Raw genomic sequence first — 17,657 nt, 5'->3', positions numbered from 1 at the left:
ATGTCTTTTGTCTGATTGCTCCCTTTGAAGAGATCAGGCCTTGATTACTAATCAATAAAGCGCTTTTGAACCCTCTGTCGCTGGAATGGTGGAGTCATGCTTAAGGGCTGTTTGGATCTCGTCCTTGGGTGAAAAGAACATTGATCTAACAGAAGTGTTGGATCATGTCTTCAGACTGATCTGCACTACTGCTTTAAAGCGCTTTATAACAGTTTTGACAACTGTATATGCAGTACAACAACAGTTTATTGCAGTCAATAGACCATTCCAACAAAAATTAGATACAAAAGGACTGAGCATACAATTAGCTATTTAAAAGACAAGTAATCATAGAGGATTAAAGATGCCATCGTAAAAAATTAAGGGGGCAATCCTATGGTGCGGTGGTGACTGTAAGGCCAGATCTACACTTTGTCAACAGTTTGAAAACTGTATGTGCCGTGTGTGTCCTAGGCCCCAACAGTTGTCACTGCTATTATGTACTGCATTTATATACTGCCCCATAGCCGAAGCTCTCTGGGCGGTTTGCAAAGATTAAAACACGGAACATTGAAAACAAATATACAAAATCTAAAACCATAAAAAACAGATACAATATCTATCAATTATAAACCATTTTAAAGCAACAGGACTCTGAACTTGGAGGCTTACGGCCATCCTATGCAGTCAGGAGGAGCAGCGGAGGTGATCTTTGCCTCCACCACTCCTTCCGCCGCCCCCTGCATTTTTGTTAGATGGACGAGCGTCTTGAAGGTTGCGGGGAAGGTGGCTGGATAGGGCTGAGGATAGCTCACAGGCTGGCCTCTCCAGTTTCTTCTCTCCCCTTCTCCCAAAATGCCCCCTTCCCTCCTCCTCCAAGGTTGAATTCCGGACCTTGGAGAGCAGCCAACATGGTTCTTTCTGTAGTTGGTTTGAGGGGGACGAGGTTGGGGCAGGTTGGAGCTCCAATTTCCAGCTCTGAGGGCGGAGCGCTGTCTCCAACCTCGGATCTGGGAATCCAAACTATCCCACGGCTCCTCGGGGCCATAGGATGGTTCCGTAAATAACGGAGAGTGTGCTGCCATTTCATGACACCCCAAATCAGCTTCCTGAGGCGGCTGCTTCACTCCGCCTAATGGGAGGGCCTGCTGGTGGCAAGGGTTGATGAGGGGGCTAACGGTAGCCTGTGCCTCTGCAAGTTAATTTAGGGTGTGATCCTATACATCAGCCTTCCTCAACCTGGGGCGCTCCCCCAGGTTGAGGAAGGCTGCTATACATGTTTAGACAAGGGGGGGAAGTCCTACAAGCCCCAGCATCCACGCTGAGAACTGGAGGCCAGGGCGAGCCCTTCCTGAAAGGTAGATTATACAGTTAAAAGCAAACAAGCAAAACTTTTTAAAAGCAAACAAGCAAAACACACACACACACACACACACACACACACACACACACACACACACCTTTAGCCTATTTCCCCCCATCATGGATGTCAGCACAACAAGGCAAACCCTAAGCTCAATTTTAAAAATAAATAATTTGAAATGTGTGCACAATTGCTGGGTTCCTACAGTAGAAATGGGGAGAGAGAAGCGGATCTGGGGGAGGAGCTGACATACTTTCATGATGCCCACAAACGTACAAGAAAAAAAGCCACCACATCACAGTTGTGAAGGAGCTTTTCTTGCAGTTAGTGGCTTTTTCACAGAGATGCTATCAGGATGGAAAAACCCCATCAGCCTTTCATATTACTAGCCTGAGAGAATCAGCCACTCACCAGAAATCGATAGATGGAGACTTGGGTGTTGCTGGGTCTGAGCCTGTGATGTGCAGGCCCAGATCCAGCTTTAAAATCTCTTCACTGGCTGCCAATTAGTTTCCGGGCGAAGTCTAAAGTGTTGGTCATCACCTTTAAAGCCCTACATGGTTTGAATCTAGTCTCCCTGCGGGATTGCTTTCTCCCATATAATCCACCCTGTACACTCAGGTCCTCTGGGAAGAATCTACTTCAGCCAGCTAAACCTAGAGCAACACCTTCTCTTCTGCCACTCCCAGACTGTGGAACGGCTTACTAGGAGAGATACACCAACTTAACAGTCTTTCTGAATATAAAAAAGCAATAAAGACTTACCTCTTTTGGCAGGCCTATCCAGTCGTATTTTAAGATGTCTGCCTGTTATTTTAATAATGTATTTAGTTTTATATGTTTTAATCAGTTTTATGTATTTTATAATATTTTTGTATTCTATGTTGTTTCCCACCTCGATCCAGAGGGAGAGGCGGGTAAGAAATAAATAAATTATTTATTTATTTATTTATTTATTTATTTATTAAATAACTAAACCCCAGAAACCTGTGTTCATTAGTGCCATTGGAACTTTTCTTTCTCAGCTTAATCACCCACCCGCCCACCTACACACGAAACAATTCCTTTCATTAGTGCCAAGAAGAGATTCTCTCTCTCTCTCACACACACACCCCCCCTCAAGCTTAGTTTCTGTGCAGGGGGTGGGATTCCTCCCCCCTCCACACAGCAATTAGGATTAGGGGGGAAACACCTTCTATCAATATCAATAGATATTGTATAACGACAAGATGATCTTGGAGGCTTTATTTTCGATTCCTTTCCTGATTATGCCTAACATGGAATTTGCCTTTTTCACAGCAGCCGCATGCTGGGTGGACATTTTCCTCGAGCTTTTCCACCACAACTCCAAGATCTCTTTCTTGGTCAGTCATAGCCAGCTCAGTTCTCATCAGCATATTGCATGAAGTTGGGAAATACTTTTTGGTCCCACTGTGCATAACTTTGCACTTGCTTGCATTTTGTTTGAGGGAGGGATTAGTGTCCCTTTTGCAGCCGTCCCCCCTCACCCCCGCACACATACACACCTCAAACATTAATTTACAGGTGCTATCAAGGCTGCTTATCTGCCCATGATGACATGCTGGGTGAGGACATGAATGAATGAATAAATTTATTACGGTCATTGACCAGAACCAAAGGGTGAAGACATACACCAAAGTACAAAATGCATGTCTCTTGGCTGAATGAAATGCCATTTCTATCAGAAGGCCTCTCCTACTGATAAAAAAAGGACAGATCAATTGAGGATATGATTCTTCACATATTGTATCTTGGTCCTACATGCTATTTTGGGCTGCATTAATAGAAGTATAGCTTCCAAATCGTGTGAGGTACTGGTTCCTCTCTATTCGGCCCTGGTTAGGCCTCATCTAGAGTATTGCATCCAGTTCTGGGCTCCACAATTCAAGAAGGACACAGACAAGCTGGAGCGTGTTCAGAGGAGGGCAACCAGGATGACCAGGGGTCTGGAAACAAAGCCCTATGAAGAGAGACTGAAAGAACTGGGCAAGTTTAGCCTGGAGAAGAGAAGATTGAGGGGAGACATGATAGCACTCTTCAAATACTGGAAAGGTTGTCTCACAGAGGAGGGCCAGGATCTTTTCTCGATCCTCCATGTTGGCTTCTAGTAATCACTGCATTGATTTCAAGGTGTTTACAGATTGACTTCTTTATAATCTGCTCCAGAATTTTCCCAGGGATGGATGTCAGACTGACTGGTCTGTAGTTCCCAGGTTCCTCCTTTTTGCCCCTTTTGAAGATAGGGACAATGTTAGCCCTCCTCCATTCGTCTGGCACCTCACCTGTCTTCCACGATTTTGCAAAGATAATAGACAAAGGTTCTGAGAGTTCTTCCACTAGCTCCTTCATTACTCTTGGATGCAGTTCATCGGACCCTGGAGATTTGAACTCATTCAAGGAAATTAAGTGTTCTTTGATTTGTTTATCAATCTCAAACTGCAATCCTGCCCTCTCAACTTCTGCTTCACTTTTTCCAGTGGGGTCATAGACTCGCTTTTGGGAGAAGACTGAGGCAAAGTAGGAATTGAGCACTTCAGCCTTTTCTTTGTCATCTGTTATCAATTTGCCATCCTCATTAAGCAGTTGAACCACTATTTCTTTCCTCTGCCTTTTACTACTCACATATCTTAAGAAAGCCTTTTTATTGCTTTTAGCATCCCTCACTAATCTCAGCTCATTCTGAGCTTTAGCCTTCCTGACGCCATTTCGGCACTTCTGCGCCACCTGTCTGTACTCTTCTTTTGTAGCCTGGCCTTCCTTCCACTTCCTATATCTATCCTTTTTGGTTTTCAGGTCATCTCTAAGCTTTTTGTGGAGCCACATTGGTTTCCTCTGTTGTCTTCTATCTTTTCTCCTTGTTGGAATTGTTTGTAACTGTGCCTTTAAAATTTCCTTTTTTAAATACTCCCGCCCATCCTGCACTCCTTTTCTCATTAGGCTCACTTGCCATGGGACCTTACTTATCATAGTTCTGAGTTTATTAAAATCAGCTTTCCTAAAATCCAGAGTACGTGTATGGCTACACTCAACTTTTGTCTCCTTCATCATCAAGAATTCAAGTACGATGTGGTCACTTTCCCACTTTATCCACTAAGTCATCCCTATTGGTCAATATCAAGTCAAGGATTGCCGATCCTCTAGTTCCTTCCTCCACTTTCTGTAGGAGAAAGTTTTCACCCACGCATGTCAGGAATTTCTTGGAAGGGTGGCTTTGGGCAGTATTTGTCTCCCAACAGATATCAGGGTAATTGAAGTCCCCCATCACTACTCAGAGCATCTCCAGGAGGCAGTATGCCAGGCCACAAGAGCGCTTCTCCGCGAGCGTGCTTGGGCCGCTCCTCAAGGAAACTGTTTCCACACGCCCGGCCAAGGTGGAGTCAGAAGAAATGCAGATTGAAGCCAGGTGTTTAAGACCGTTCCGCGGCTCCTCCTCCCAAGCAGTTACATACTGACTGCAGAGGGGTACGCTCACCCCTTCAGCAGCCTCTGCCTGGCTGTTCCTGTTTACAGGAATAGTTTCAAGGGAGGCTTCTTGGAATCCCGCCGGGGCTTGGCTTGAGGGCCCTAAAGGAAGTCTCAGCAGAGGAGCCCAGGTGCAGAGCCACCTGGCCCAGATCGCCACTCTCCAGGATGTCCTCACTGGCCACCAGCCTGCTGCTTACCTGCCTCTCCTTCTGCTCGGCAGATGTGTTTCGGCTGCAGGCAGACCAAATCATGAACGTGACACCTGTGATAGATGGGTAAGGCTTCCTTTCTGTGCTTTTCCCCTGCAGTGGAGTCGTGGGGAGTAGCTGTAGTGCTGCTGGCCACTCCCAGGTGCCCCAGATGCCACCATCAAAAGATTTGCCCCTTTGCCACAGAGTTCCCCCCCCTCCAGCTAGGTCATCCTGAGCTCATCCAGGGAGCAGCTGCCCACATGGCTCGCTGGGTGGGGGCATCCAGTGCCATGCAACGGGGCACGTGCAAACTGGGTTGGCCCAACTTAGTGCCTTCAAGAAAGACCTTGCAACAATGCAAGGCTGGGTCATGCATTGTTCTCCAGAGACAGGGGGAAATATATTGCTAGGAAAGCGGAAGAACGAGATGAACAGCGGTTTGCAGAAGGGAATGTTCCCCCACAGGCACTGAGCTCCCCCCGGCCTGCTCCGGAGGCTTGCGTTGACGGCTGTCTGGGCGAGCTATTGTTTAGAGCAGCCACACCTGAGTCCCCACGGGGAGCATTCCAGATCGCTCACCTCCTCTTTCTTATCGAGAAAATGCTCACTGAGTTAATCATTAGTGGGGGTAACAGGTAGGCTATTGCCCTGAGTGTCATTGAAACTTTGCACATCTTCCTGGAATGAAGAGCATGACACGAAGGCCGAAGCAGGCCGGCCTTGGAAGAGGGCAAGGTCCTTACGCCTCTGCCAGGAAGGCAAAGTCATCTTAGAGCCTGAACTTAATGAATTGAAGGAAGACAATACTCTGAGCCTGTGCAGTTCCACTTCAATCGCGTAAACCATCATGACTGCAAGCAAGGCTGGGGTCAAGGGTCGGCATGGTGGGGCACGTGCCGAGGGTCCACACCCCAGCAGGGGCCCAGTGACAGGAGACCTCTGGACCGGCTCCTCCTGCTCCTGCTCTTCCCCGTGGCGGCCTGCTTGTCCACCTGCCTCTCGCTCTGGTGATGGTGAGAAAGAGGAGCAGCAGCAGCAGCATCTACCCCAAGCAAGATACAGCACTATGAAAGCCATTTGAAAGCAGTCCATGGAACGTGTCCTGGGCCCCAACGGCTGTCAGTGCACTTCAATGCCGTTATAAAGCAGAAGCGTAGTAGATCCTGCCTGGCTCTCTGCCTGTCAAGCAAACGGATTGTAGCTGTGATGAGAAAGAGGTGGAGGAGCAGGAGGACAATGAAAACAGGCTCAGGGAGGGAGGGGGGCCAAGGGGGGGGGCTTTGCCCCTGAGCCCCCAAATCACTGGAGCTGGCACTGACTACAAGGATAACATGGAGTTTGCCAGCCTAGGTGCTGAGGTGTTTGCGCTGTCCCCGTCCTCTGCTGCTCTCGGGGTGGTCATGTGAAGGCCCCCATGGCTGCAGGGCCCGGGCCCTTGGCCCCAAAGCCCGGCCCTCGCTGCACCTCTGCCTGACAGAGCAAGTCTTGATGCAGGCGGGGCAGTCTCAGGGCTCTTCAGGAGTCACCTGTTCATTTCAGAAATCCTGGCATTGACGTCAGAGAGTTCTGCTGAGCCTGCTGGAGCAGTTTGAAACAGAGAAGTCTTGGCAAAGTGCCTCTGAGGACGTGCAGACTGCATGTCCCCTCTGAAGGGGATCTGGTTAGGGTTTTAAAGAAGAAAGACTCGCGATGCCATGGGCAAAGTTTGCGCAGAGTTTCCTCTTCGGCACAACAACTGCGAAGGCGCCATTCTCGCAGAACGGGTTTCATTTGTGGGAAGGACAGCAGGGTCCCCTGTTCCTGTCTCAAGGCCAAAACCCAAAGCAGAGACTTTGGATTCTTCCCTCAGTTGTCAGAAAGAAAATAAGGAGCTCCATGGGGTGGTGGGGATTTACTCAGGGGCTTAAATCGAGCAGAAGGTAAATGCCCCAAAGTTAGCAAGTCGGGCTAAAACAGCTGCAGAAGCAGCAATGCCAGCCGCCAATAAAGCAATCAGAGCATTGCAAGTGGAATGCAAGCAGCTCATGGGGATGAACACTGTGCGAAGGTTTTTCTAGGAGTGGGGGGGGGGGGAAGTATGCATAATAAAGACAGGTTTGACTAGACTTCAGCTTGGCACACCTGTCCCAAAGCATGGCAAGGTTTGACGTCCTGATCAAGTGCTAAACCAGCAAAAGCCAACTTCTACAACTCTGTGACTAAGAGCCCTTTGGAAACTGTCCTCTGATCGCATTCTGCACAAGGAATGGAGGAGAAACGAACTTGCTAGCCGCTATGTCTGGATTTTACCCTTCTCTCGTTTCCCTAAATACCATTTGTGTCTAATGGGGCTTACTTCCTAGTGACTCTTTTTGGGATAACTAGCTTAGGCATAATCCAATGCACGTTTTCACAGAAAAAGGCCTACAGCTCCTGGCAGTGATCAGCCGGGTGTTGTACGTGTGTGTTTCTTTCCCCGTCTGAACATGCGTCGGAGTGTGCCTTTAATTGCCAGGAAAGCATGCCTGTTTTCTCCACAGTCACAAGAGGCTAATGGTTTTTTTTTTACCGTTTCTGCAAGGGAAAGGGACAGGCAAAAGACTGAAGCTCTATGGGAATTGACCCTGCCAACCATACTAAAATAAGAGTTGAGCAGAGAAGGGATATAATTGATAAGAGGTTCTCAGCAGGTCCTTCGGGGAATGAACACAGAATCATAGAATAGCAGAGCTGGAAGGGGCCTCCAAGGCCATCAAGTCCAACCCCCTGCTCAGTGCAGGAATCCACCCTAAAGCATCCCTGACAGATGGTTGTCCAGCTGCCTCTTGAAGGCCTCCAGTGTGGGAGAGCCCACAACCTCCCTAGGGAACTAGATCCATTGTCGTACTGCTCTAACAGTCAGGAAGTTTTTCCTGATGTCCATCTGGAATCTGGCTTCCTTTAACTTGAGCCCGTTATTCCGTGTCTTGCACTCTGGGAGGATCGAGAAGAGATCCTGGCCCTCCTCTGTGGGACAACCTTTCAAGTATTTGAAGAGTGCTCTCATGTCTCCCCTCAATCTTCTCTTCTCCAGGCTAAATCTGCCCAGTTATTTCTCTTCATAGGGCTTTGTTTCCAGACCCCTGGAAACAAAGCCTACACATGCATACACAAACCAGCCCAAAGGGCCATTTCACACATTACACTAGAGCAAACCCAGGTTAGCTACCCATGATACACTTTGCCCCTAAAGGTCATATATGGAAAATCCTTTTGTTCGGCTGGAACAGCCAGTCCTTAAAGCAGACTTCCTGACTCCCAAACCTTAGATGTGGTAGACTACAGCTCCCAGCATCCCTGGCTGGGGGATGCTGAAAGTAATAGCCCAGCACATCTGGAGAGAACCAAGTTTGGGGAGGCAGTCTTAAATGGAGGGGCAGACGCGCTGTGTGGTTCTTTTTCTTCTCTATAAGGCAGCCTTCCTCAACCTGGGGCGCTCCAGATGTGTTGGACTGCATCTCCCAGAATGCCCCAGCCAGGGGCATTCTGGGAGTTGTAGTCCAACACATCTGGAGCGCCCCAGGTTGAGGAAGGCTGCTATAAGGCAAATCCACCCATTCGTTCGTGCTGCCTGGTCCCCAGGCACGGAAAACTAAAACTCTTAAATCTTAAACATCTGGAAGAACTTTGCAGCTGATGTTTCGGCTCTCATTGAGAAATGCTTCTCTGTGTCCTGGCCGGACAAAGTCCTTTGACATGAAATCCCCATGCCTTGTTGCAAATGTTGGCATCTGCATCCAAAGGATTCCAAACGTTTTGCCTCATGAAATCTATGTTATCTTTCCCTTGCAAAGAAATACGTCTAATGCCCTGATTAATTTGAGGAATGCATTTTACAGCAACTATAGCAAAGGCTCGGGCTGCCACGTGGGAGTGGTGGTGGTGTTCACACTCATGACCCACGTAGTTCTTCAATACCCGCTCATGGCCACGTTGAGCCCCTGCCTCTAACCTTCTCTTTCCTATGGGCTTTTCACAAAACTACTTGCACTTAAGAACATCAGAAGTGCCCTGCTGGGTCAGGCCGAGGGTGCATCTAGTCCGCCACTCTGTTCGCAGTCTGATCCCACAACCAGGACACAGGTGCAGGAGCATCCTCCCACCCATGTTCCCCAGCAACTGCCTCTGATACTGGAGGTGGCACATAGCCATCAGGGGTAGCAGCCATTGATAGCCTTCTCCTCTTCCAGGAATTTATCCAACCCCCCTTTTAAAGCCATCCAAATTGGTGGCCATCACCACATCTTGTGATAGTGAGTTCCATAGTTTTAACTTCACTATTCACAGCTCAGCTGCTCACAACCTTCATAGCTGCATTCTCTTAAAAATGATGGATGCAAAAAAAGTAGCAGGTTTGTAAAACTACCCCTTTTACCCCTTGTATCTTAAAATCATAGAACAGCAGAGTCGGAAGGGGCCTACAAGGCCATCAAGTCCAACCCCCTGCTCAGTGCAGGAATCCACCCTACAGCATCCCTGACAGAGGGCTGTCCAGCTGCCTCTTGAAGGCCTCTAGTGTGGGAGAGCCCACCACCTCCCTAGGTCACTGGTTCCATTCTCGTACTACTCTAACAGTCAGGAAGTTTTTTCTGATGTCCAGCTGGAATCTGGCTTCCTTTAACTTGAGCCCGTTATTCCGTGTCCTGCACTCTGGGAGGATCGAGAAGAGATCCTGGCCCTGCTCTGTGTGACAACCGTTCAAGTATTTGAAGAGTGCTCTCATGTCTCCCCTCAATCTTCAATCACTTTCTTTCTGAAGAGAAACCACCTTTCAGCCCAGTTCTGTAGCACAAGCAAGCACATCTAGAACTCATAGAGTACGTGGTTGGTTGCTGTGTCTCTTGCCCGGCTTCCTGCCAGGATGTGACCTCTCCAAGAAGAACAACTTAAACCCTAGATCATGTGGAAGCTCTAAGTCCAATGTATTTTTAAACTCAGAATTGCTGCTCTCTCCTGCTACGTGCAGGAGAAGCAGCACCATTAGAACAGCGGACTCAATGGGCCTTGTGCTCATTCTGTGCTTCCTCTTTTGAAAGAGGAAGTAACCGAGGAAAGAAAACACAGGCAGAAGCGAAGGTATGAGCGTGTGTGATGGAGCTTAGAAATGACAATAGAAGAGACCAGATCGCTAGAGCTTCTGGGTGTTGTCATTTGCTCTTTGTTTCTGTGAATAGAGCAAGACAGACAGGTGTGCTTGACTCAGCCATGATCTCCGTGGGAAAAGAAGGCACAGAGGTGTTCTATGACAGGAAAAGGCAATTCAGAACAATCTACACGTATATCTGGTTTTGTGTACCTGCCTTCTGATCACCCACTCAAGAGCCTTTCTATATAAGGCATGTATTGCGCGCTTGCGATTCCTCACTTACAGTAGTTTGTAGGTCACCCCTCAGAGTCCCTCCTGTGCTTTGCAACCATTTTAGCAGGGATGGTTAAAATGGAGTTTCTAATGAGGAAAGTCTGGTATTATTTGTGAATGCTGGGATAAAGCGTAGTTGTAACTGCTCAATTCCACTATACCACAGCGCCACCTAGTGCTCATGTAATGGATCATAAGGAAAGGAAGAAGAACCCCCCCTTGGCGGAGGACACATGTAAAAGAGCCGATCTTAATCTTGCAAAGAATCCGGAAACAGAAGCCTCAGTAAAGTGGCAGGTTAAAAGCCTAATGTAGAAACACCCAAAATCACAGACGTGAGCTTGCAGGAAACAAAAAAAATCAGCTTAGAGAGAACAAAGATCAGCAAATATTCGCCATTGCTTGGCATACTCTCGAACAAGAAATATTTCATAGAATCATAGAATCATAGAATAGCAGAGTTGGAAGGGACCTACAAGGCCATTGAGTCCAACCCCCTGCTCAATGCAGGAATCCACCCTAAAGCATCCCTGACAGATGGTAGTCCAGCTGCCTCCAGTGTGGGAGAGCCCACAACCTCCCTAGGTCATTGGTTCCATTGTCGTACTGCTCTAACAGTCAGGAAGTTTTTCCTGATGTCCAGCTGGAATCTGGCTTCCTTTAACTTGTTCACAGGCCTTTAATATTGAATGTAATATGAACATATGGCAAAGGGATATAAACCCAGATTCACACACTGCAACTGCTACAGAAGCTTTTCCTGACCTGGGGCCCTCCAGATGTGGTGGACTGCAATTCCCATCATTCTCAGCCAGCATGGTCACTCTAGGAGTTGCTGTCCAACGTATCTGAAGGGCACTAAGCTGGTGAAGGTGGCGCCTCTCTTCTGTTAGACATCACGCATGAGATTCTGTTGCAAGAAGCAGGACACCCACACACCCACTGGCTCTCTAGTGGGGGGCATTTTGCCCCCGCACTCATCAGGTATTATTCTTTCTGATTCTAGGCACAATGACTTACCCTGGCAGGTGCTGAAAAAATTCAACAACCAGCTCTCCTTGAGGTCAGCCAACCTGACTGAGCTGCAAGGCACTCACACCAACATCCAGAAACTGCACCTTGGACATGTGGGAGCACAGGTAGGGGACCCAATGGGAGAGATCGCCACCCATGTGCACAGAAACACATAAAATAGGTGCTGCATTTCACACTTCTGTTGAACCATTTGGTAATTTGGACAATTTGCAAGCTTCCAACACCTACAGGTTCCTTTTTCAGACAAAGGTTTCCAAGAAAAAAGAAAAGTAAATAGTAAATAAAGATGTTGTTATGTTTTCAGGCTATTTTCCAGCTCCCAGCTGCGAGACTCAATCTGTGGCTGGAACAAACTTCCCTGTATGCCCACTTCCTTCCTGCAGATATCACACCACTCTTCCTGACCCTGTGTTGGGTGTGAAATTGTTGTTGGCCAAAGCGACTGTTGAGTTTGTTGGCACTCGACCGACTGGTTCTCCTCACTTTCCACCCCAAAGTTAGAATGTTTGCTGACATTCCATTACATCCCTGCAGCTGACTCCATAGTTGTGGAGCTTACACACAGGCAGCACAGAAAAGGCTGTTTTCATAGTATTGGAAACTTTCCTGTTGCTTTCCTCTCTCCTTGCTCAGTTCTGGGCAGCTTATGTGCCCTGTGAGACACAGAACAAAGACGCCGTGAAGCGGACCTTGGAGCAGATAGATGTCGTCCATCGGATGTGCCACCTATACCCAGAAGTCTTTGACTGTGTCACTGACAGCACAGGTGAGGGAGGGAGAGATGGACCAGGTAAGGGAGCTGCTCCTTGGATGGGGAAGAATGGACCAGGCTGGGCACACCTCCGTCGTGGACAGGAGCCCAACCTGAGCTGCAACCCTTTCGAAGAGGGCTGTGCCAAATCTGCATGTGTGCAAATGTGCCAAAGTGAGAAGGCTCTCCCTGTTACTTGCCTCCTGTGGCAGCCCACACTGGGTGAGCAGGGGGTCTTTGTGAGTGAGGAGAGGCTGGGTTACAGAGCTGAGGGCCTCCCTCTCCCCCAACTGTCCTGGTCCCCCTCCACTTCTCCAGGCTGGGCTTGCTTCTCTTTCAGGCATCCGGAAGGCCTTCAGCAACCGCAGGGTGGCCAGCCTGATTGGCGTGGAGGGCGGCCACTCCATCGACAGCAGCCTGGCTGTGCTGCGCACCTTTTACCAGCTGGGAGTGCGCTACATGACCCTCACGCACAGCTGCAACACACCCTGGTAAGGCTCAGAGGGCTGGATGCGTGCCCAACCTCACCAGCTTCACCCCAGCAGCTGGGTTCAGCCCCAGTGCATTCATCAAGTGCCTCTGAGAACATGCAGACTGCAGTGCCCTTGGTACTGATCAAAGGTGCAAAACGACTGCCGGTTTAGAGCCCCAACTCACCTTTCTTCTTCTGGACCAGTCACACCTTTGGGGTGAGGGAAGATGGAGCAGCTGCCACTCCTTACGGGAGGAGAGAGATCCATAGGACAATGTTGGGGCAGAGGGAACCATGGGCGTCAGAGCGCCACTGAGAAGCTCCAGTAAAGCCCCCGTCCCCATGCTGCTCCTTTGCCCATCTCACCTGATGTGCGCTTCACCCGGCAGGGCTGACAACTGGCTGGTGGATACGGCAGAAGAGCATCCCGTCCACAATGGCTTGACTAAATTTGGGGAGGTGAGTGGAACCTCGTCTGGGGCGAAAATCTTACACTTCTGTGAAAAGAGGTCTTTCATGTTCGAAGTGGAGAAAAGATACGCCATTGGTATGATGCACGACAGATTCACAAGACCCGTTGAGCTCAGCATCAAAACCTGGGTGTCGTGTGGGCATCCGTTATGATTTAGCAAACCTCTATTAGCAGGATCAACTAGTTCAGCCTTCCCCAGCCTGGCGCCCTCCAGATGTGTGGGACTGCAGCTGGGGAGTGATGTGAACTCCAACACATCTGGAGGTTCTTTCAGACTGGGGACGATAAAAGTAGGTATGAGAAAAACAGGGACTTGCTATGACTGATTTATTGTAACTAATTATTAATCAACTAGCAAAAAAGCCCGTCATATGACAGGTGTAGAGGAGCAGTCTGGTGAGGAGGTTAGTGGGTTTGGGCCCCTCTGCTAGGCCGGAAGCTCCTGGCAGTGAGCTTTCTTCGGAACTTGGAACTTCCCTAGAAGGCCACAGTTCTGAGAAATGTCGCTAGATGGCGCCAGAGGGCAAAAACTATAACTGGCTTGGAGGAGCAGTCTGGGCTTTTAGATATGTATAGACTAGCAAAAAAGCCCGTCATACGACAGGTGTAGCGGAGCAGTCTGGTGAGGATGTTAGTGGGTTTGGGCCCCTCTGCTAGGCCGGAAGCTCCTGGCAGTGGTCTTTCTCGGAACTTGCAACTTCCATAGAAGACCACAGTTCCGAGAAACGTCGCTAGATGGCGCCAGAGGGCAAACACTATAACTAGCTTGGAGGAGCAGTCTGGGCTTTTAGATAGATATAGATATATAGATAGATAAAAGATGGGAAATGATACTTAAGTGCTTGGATATAATCCTATGCACACTTTCTTGGGACACACCACCACCACCACCACGACAGCTTTACGCTGTAGGGGATAATTCGAGGGAAACAGGTACGTGGGATGAAGACTTAAGTCCCCTTGAAACCAATCATAGAATCATAGTAGCGTTGGAAGGGGCCTATAAGGCCATCGAGTCCAACCCCCTGCTCAATGGGGCTTACTTCTGAGTAGACACATATAGAATTACTTGAGGGGCTTTGCTCTAACGTGGTTATCTGGCAAACCCCGCATCGTGAAAACCGGAGGCAAAAGCAAAGCCAGCCGCCCCTCTGCCTCCTACAGGCCTGCACCTTGTCCCGTTTTTCTTTTCCCTGCCCCGCAGCGTGTGGTCAAGGAAATGAATCGCCTGGGTATGCTGGTGGACCTGGCTCACGTTTCGGTGGATACGATGAAGGATGCTTTGGCTATCTCCCAAGCCCCCGTCATATTCAGCCACTCCTCTGCCTACGCCGTTTGCAAACACCGGCGCAACGTACCCGATGACGTCCTCCTCCGAGTGGTGAGCAAGACCGTGGCAGCAGGCGCCTGCTTGTACTCATCCCAGGAAGGGCTTGGAAGTGTGGAGGCAGCTCAGGCGAGGAAGGGCAGAAGCCAGCAACCGGTTGTCTTCTGCAGCTGCTGTGGCCACTTTCCAACCCTTCCCTTCCCTTCATAGTTGGCCAGCCTTCCCTGGACTGGTGGCCTCCAGTTACGGCAGACTACAGCTCCCATCAGCCCCCAGCCAGCATGGAATTGAAAGTAGAACTGCCAATATCACACTCCCCTTATACAAATCTACGGTGCAGGCCACATTGGGAATGCCGTGTACAGTTCTGGTTGCCGCACCTAAAGAAGGATATTATAGAGCCGGAAAAAGTGCAGAAAAGGGCACTGAAATGATCGAGGGTCTGGAGCATCTCGCCTAGGAGGGAAGGTTACGACATCTGGGATTGTTTAGCTTGGAAAAAGGAGGCTCAGGGGAGACGTAACAGAGGTGTATAAAATTATGCCTGGTGTGGAGAATGTGGAGAGGGAAACATTTTTCTCCCTCTCTCAAAATACTAGAACCCAAAGGGGTCATATCCCATGAAGCTGATGGGTGGGAGATCCAGGACAAATGAGGAAGGACTTCTTCACACAGCGCAGAGTTAAACTATGGAACTCACTACCACAAGATGTAGTGATGGCCACCCATTTGGATGGCTTGAAAAGGGGTCTGGATACATTCCTGTAGAAGGAGGCTATCAATAACTGTTAGCCTTGATGGTGATGTGCTTCCTCCAGCATCCGAGGCAGACTGCCTGTGTACACCAGTTGCTGGGGAACATGGGCATGACGGTGCTGTTGCACTCATGTCCTGCTTGTGGTTTTCCTGGGAGCAGATGGACAGAATGCTGGACCAGGTGTAGCCTTGGTGTGATTCAGCAGGGCTCTTCTTCTGTTTTTCTGTAACCCAACACAAGTTGGGAAAGCTGTAATAATCAGTTTTACATTTGCACACATGCAAATTAATATCTCGTTTGTTTACAATATTTTCATCTGCCTTCACAACCACAATGATTCCATTCCCAAGCAAACAGCACATTCAAGCAAGCAATGGCCAAATTCTTCCCTGTTCTGCAGCTGTAGGTGAAGTTGGATCAATTTAGGCTCGTGGGTGCTTTTTCGTTTTACTGTGTCCTTCCTCCACTCAATCGCCGGCTCGGCTCACCAGCCCCAGAGGGAAAGATTAGGAAAGGGAGGTGGGTCGAGAGCAGAGCGGTAGGGACTTCTACTTCTGAGTAACGGGAAGACAGAGGGAGCTGCCCTGCACGCCAGAGAACCAGCTTCCTTAGCACTGGCCCCTCCTGCCTTTTCCTGTAGAACGAGACCCGCAGCCTCGTGATGGTGAACTTCTACAATGACTACGTCTCCTGCAACCCCAAAGCCAACCTTTCTCAGGTAGCAGGTGAGTCAGGTGGGGTGGGATATGGGAGAAGGGAGCAATGGTTGCAAAGGGCTCGTTCACCTCCCTCCCTTTTTGTCCACAGACCACATGGACTACATAAAGCGTTTGGCCGGGCCGAAGGCCGTTGGCTTTGGGGGAGACTACGATGGCGTGACCAGGTACCCACAGCAGGACGGATGCATGTTGCAGGCAGAACCCCAGGCAGCTTATGGGGCAGGCCCTGGCCAGGCCACACACAGATCTCTCTCTCTCTCTGGCTATAGGAGATACCCAAGCCTCATGCCCAGGATTAACAGTCCTGCTGGGGGATTGTTGGCGGCCACTATCTGCAGTCGCACAGAGGCAGCGAGCACGGCATGTCCATGATGTGCGTGTGTGACACACACACACACACACACACACACAGCAAAACTGCCTTGAAGATGCACCGTAAATGCCAAGGGACTCTCAGTAGCCTCACTGCTTGGGCTTCTTGCACCCGGGCGAAGTCACAGACAATGGTCTGCCAGAGCAAGACAAGCATGGGAGGAGGGGCTACTGAGCGCCCCCCCCCCGGGCAGCACCAAGGGGAGGGGGCTCTAGGGCTTTCCTCCCACTGGGGCTACAGGGGTTTTCCTAGGGGAAACCTGCCACTCATTCCCTGTGTTTGCCTTGGTGCTCTTCGGCTCCGCACAGAGTCCCCGTGGGCTTGGAGGATGTTTCCAAATACCCAGACTTAGTTGCAGAGCTGCTGAGGCGGAAGTGGACGGAGGAGGAGGTGAGAGGCGCCCTGGCCGAGAACCTGCTGCGAGTCTTCCAGGAAGTGGAGCAGGTGAGGCCTCCGAGGCCAGCAGGGCCTGGCTGGGGCAGGAGCAGGGGCAGCCTCTGCTTTGCGCTGCGCCCCTGCCCCTCACGAAGCACCCCTGGGGAAGCTGCCCCGTGGGGGCCATCTCACAGCCGTGGCCACGACACGGCCCAACTGACTCGAACCGGCCCTTCTCCTCTGCCAGGTGCGGGACCAGATGGCCAAGGATGCGATCGCTCCCGACGACACGCCCATCGCCTTCCAGGGACTGGAGGAGGCCTGCCGGACCCGCTACGGGTACCCCGACAGCGGGGACCATCCCAGGCTGCTGCCTGCTGCCCTCGCCCTCGCCCTGCTGCTGCTGCTGCTCCTGTAGAAGCCTGGCACCTCCTTCCGTGGCGGCCCCTTGGGATCCTGCAGGGCAGCTGGTGACGATGCAAAAGGCCCACGACTGCCCTCACACCACTCCGCGGGCATCACCGCTGCCGTGGCTTCGCCCAAACCATCGGACGTTGCAGATTCAACTGAACTGTGGACAGAAACATTTCCAGCCCCTCTTCTCTTTTTCAGCTCCCTCCTCCTTCCCGCTGGGCCCTCTCACTGAACAAAATAGTAGTCCGGTTTCCTGCTGCTGCTCTTTCCCGTCCTTCCTCCTCCTTGCTCAGTCCCAGGGCCTTTTCTCTCTCTCTCTCTCTCTCTTTCCAGGTTGGATTCATGTAATGGGGAATCACATCACGCATGGTGCAGTGCCTGGCACACGCTGGGCTGCAAGTAAAAGTTCTGTTCCAATCCAAAGGAGAACGCTCTGCCTTTCCTCGGCGTTGCGCTCGCAGGAAGCTGCCTTAATCCTTGGTCCACTTGGACCTGGGGCCTTCTGCCTGCAAAGCAAGGGATTCTCCCACTGAGCTACGGCCCCTCCCCACACAAACCCAAGGCTG

General features: G+C 50.2%; 1 protein-coding gene across 1 annotated transcript; it reads left to right on the top strand.

Annotated features, from left to right (window-relative positions):
- The first annotated feature begins 4,828 nt into the window (after positions 1 to 4,828).
- On the top strand, positions 4,829 to 17,126 carry DPEP1 (dipeptidase 1). The gene is made up of 10 exons (XM_063140960.1): positions 4,829 to 5,103; positions 11,403 to 11,535; positions 12,065 to 12,197; positions 12,523 to 12,673; positions 13,044 to 13,113; positions 14,331 to 14,507; positions 15,851 to 15,935; positions 16,018 to 16,093; positions 16,611 to 16,746; positions 16,925 to 17,126. Exons 1-10 carry the CDS (start codon positions 4,994 to 4,996, stop codon positions 17,093 to 17,095), a joined length of 1,242 nt encoding a protein of 413 aa, XP_062997030.1. The 5' UTR covers positions 4,829 to 4,993; the 3' UTR covers positions 17,096 to 17,126.
- Positions 17,127 to 17,657: the final 531 nt, after the last annotated feature.

Source organism: Elgaria multicarinata, chromosome 14 (assembly GCF_023053635.1).
Source record: "Elgaria multicarinata webbii isolate HBS135686 ecotype San Diego chromosome 14, rElgMul1.1.pri, whole genome shotgun sequence".
Lineage (NCBI taxonomy): Eukaryota > Metazoa > Chordata > Lepidosauria > Squamata > Anguidae > Elgaria > Elgaria multicarinata.
This window is presented reverse-complemented; position numbering and strand designations above follow the sequence as displayed.

Excerpts from the sequence above, each read along its gene's own strand:
- DPEP1 (XM_063140960.1), top strand. The coding sequence starts at position 4,994 with ATGTCCTCACTGGCCACCAGCCTGCTGCTTACCTGCCTCTCCTTCTGC. Across the intron at positions 16,094-16,610 it reads GACTACGATGGCGTGACCAG|AGTCCCCGTGGGCTTGGAGG; the intron begins GTACCCACAGCA and ends GGCTCCGCACAG. Across the intron at positions 16,747-16,924 it reads TCTTCCAGGAAGTGGAGCAG|GTGCGGGACCAGATGGCCAA; the intron begins GTGAGGCCTCCG and ends CTCCTCTGCCAG.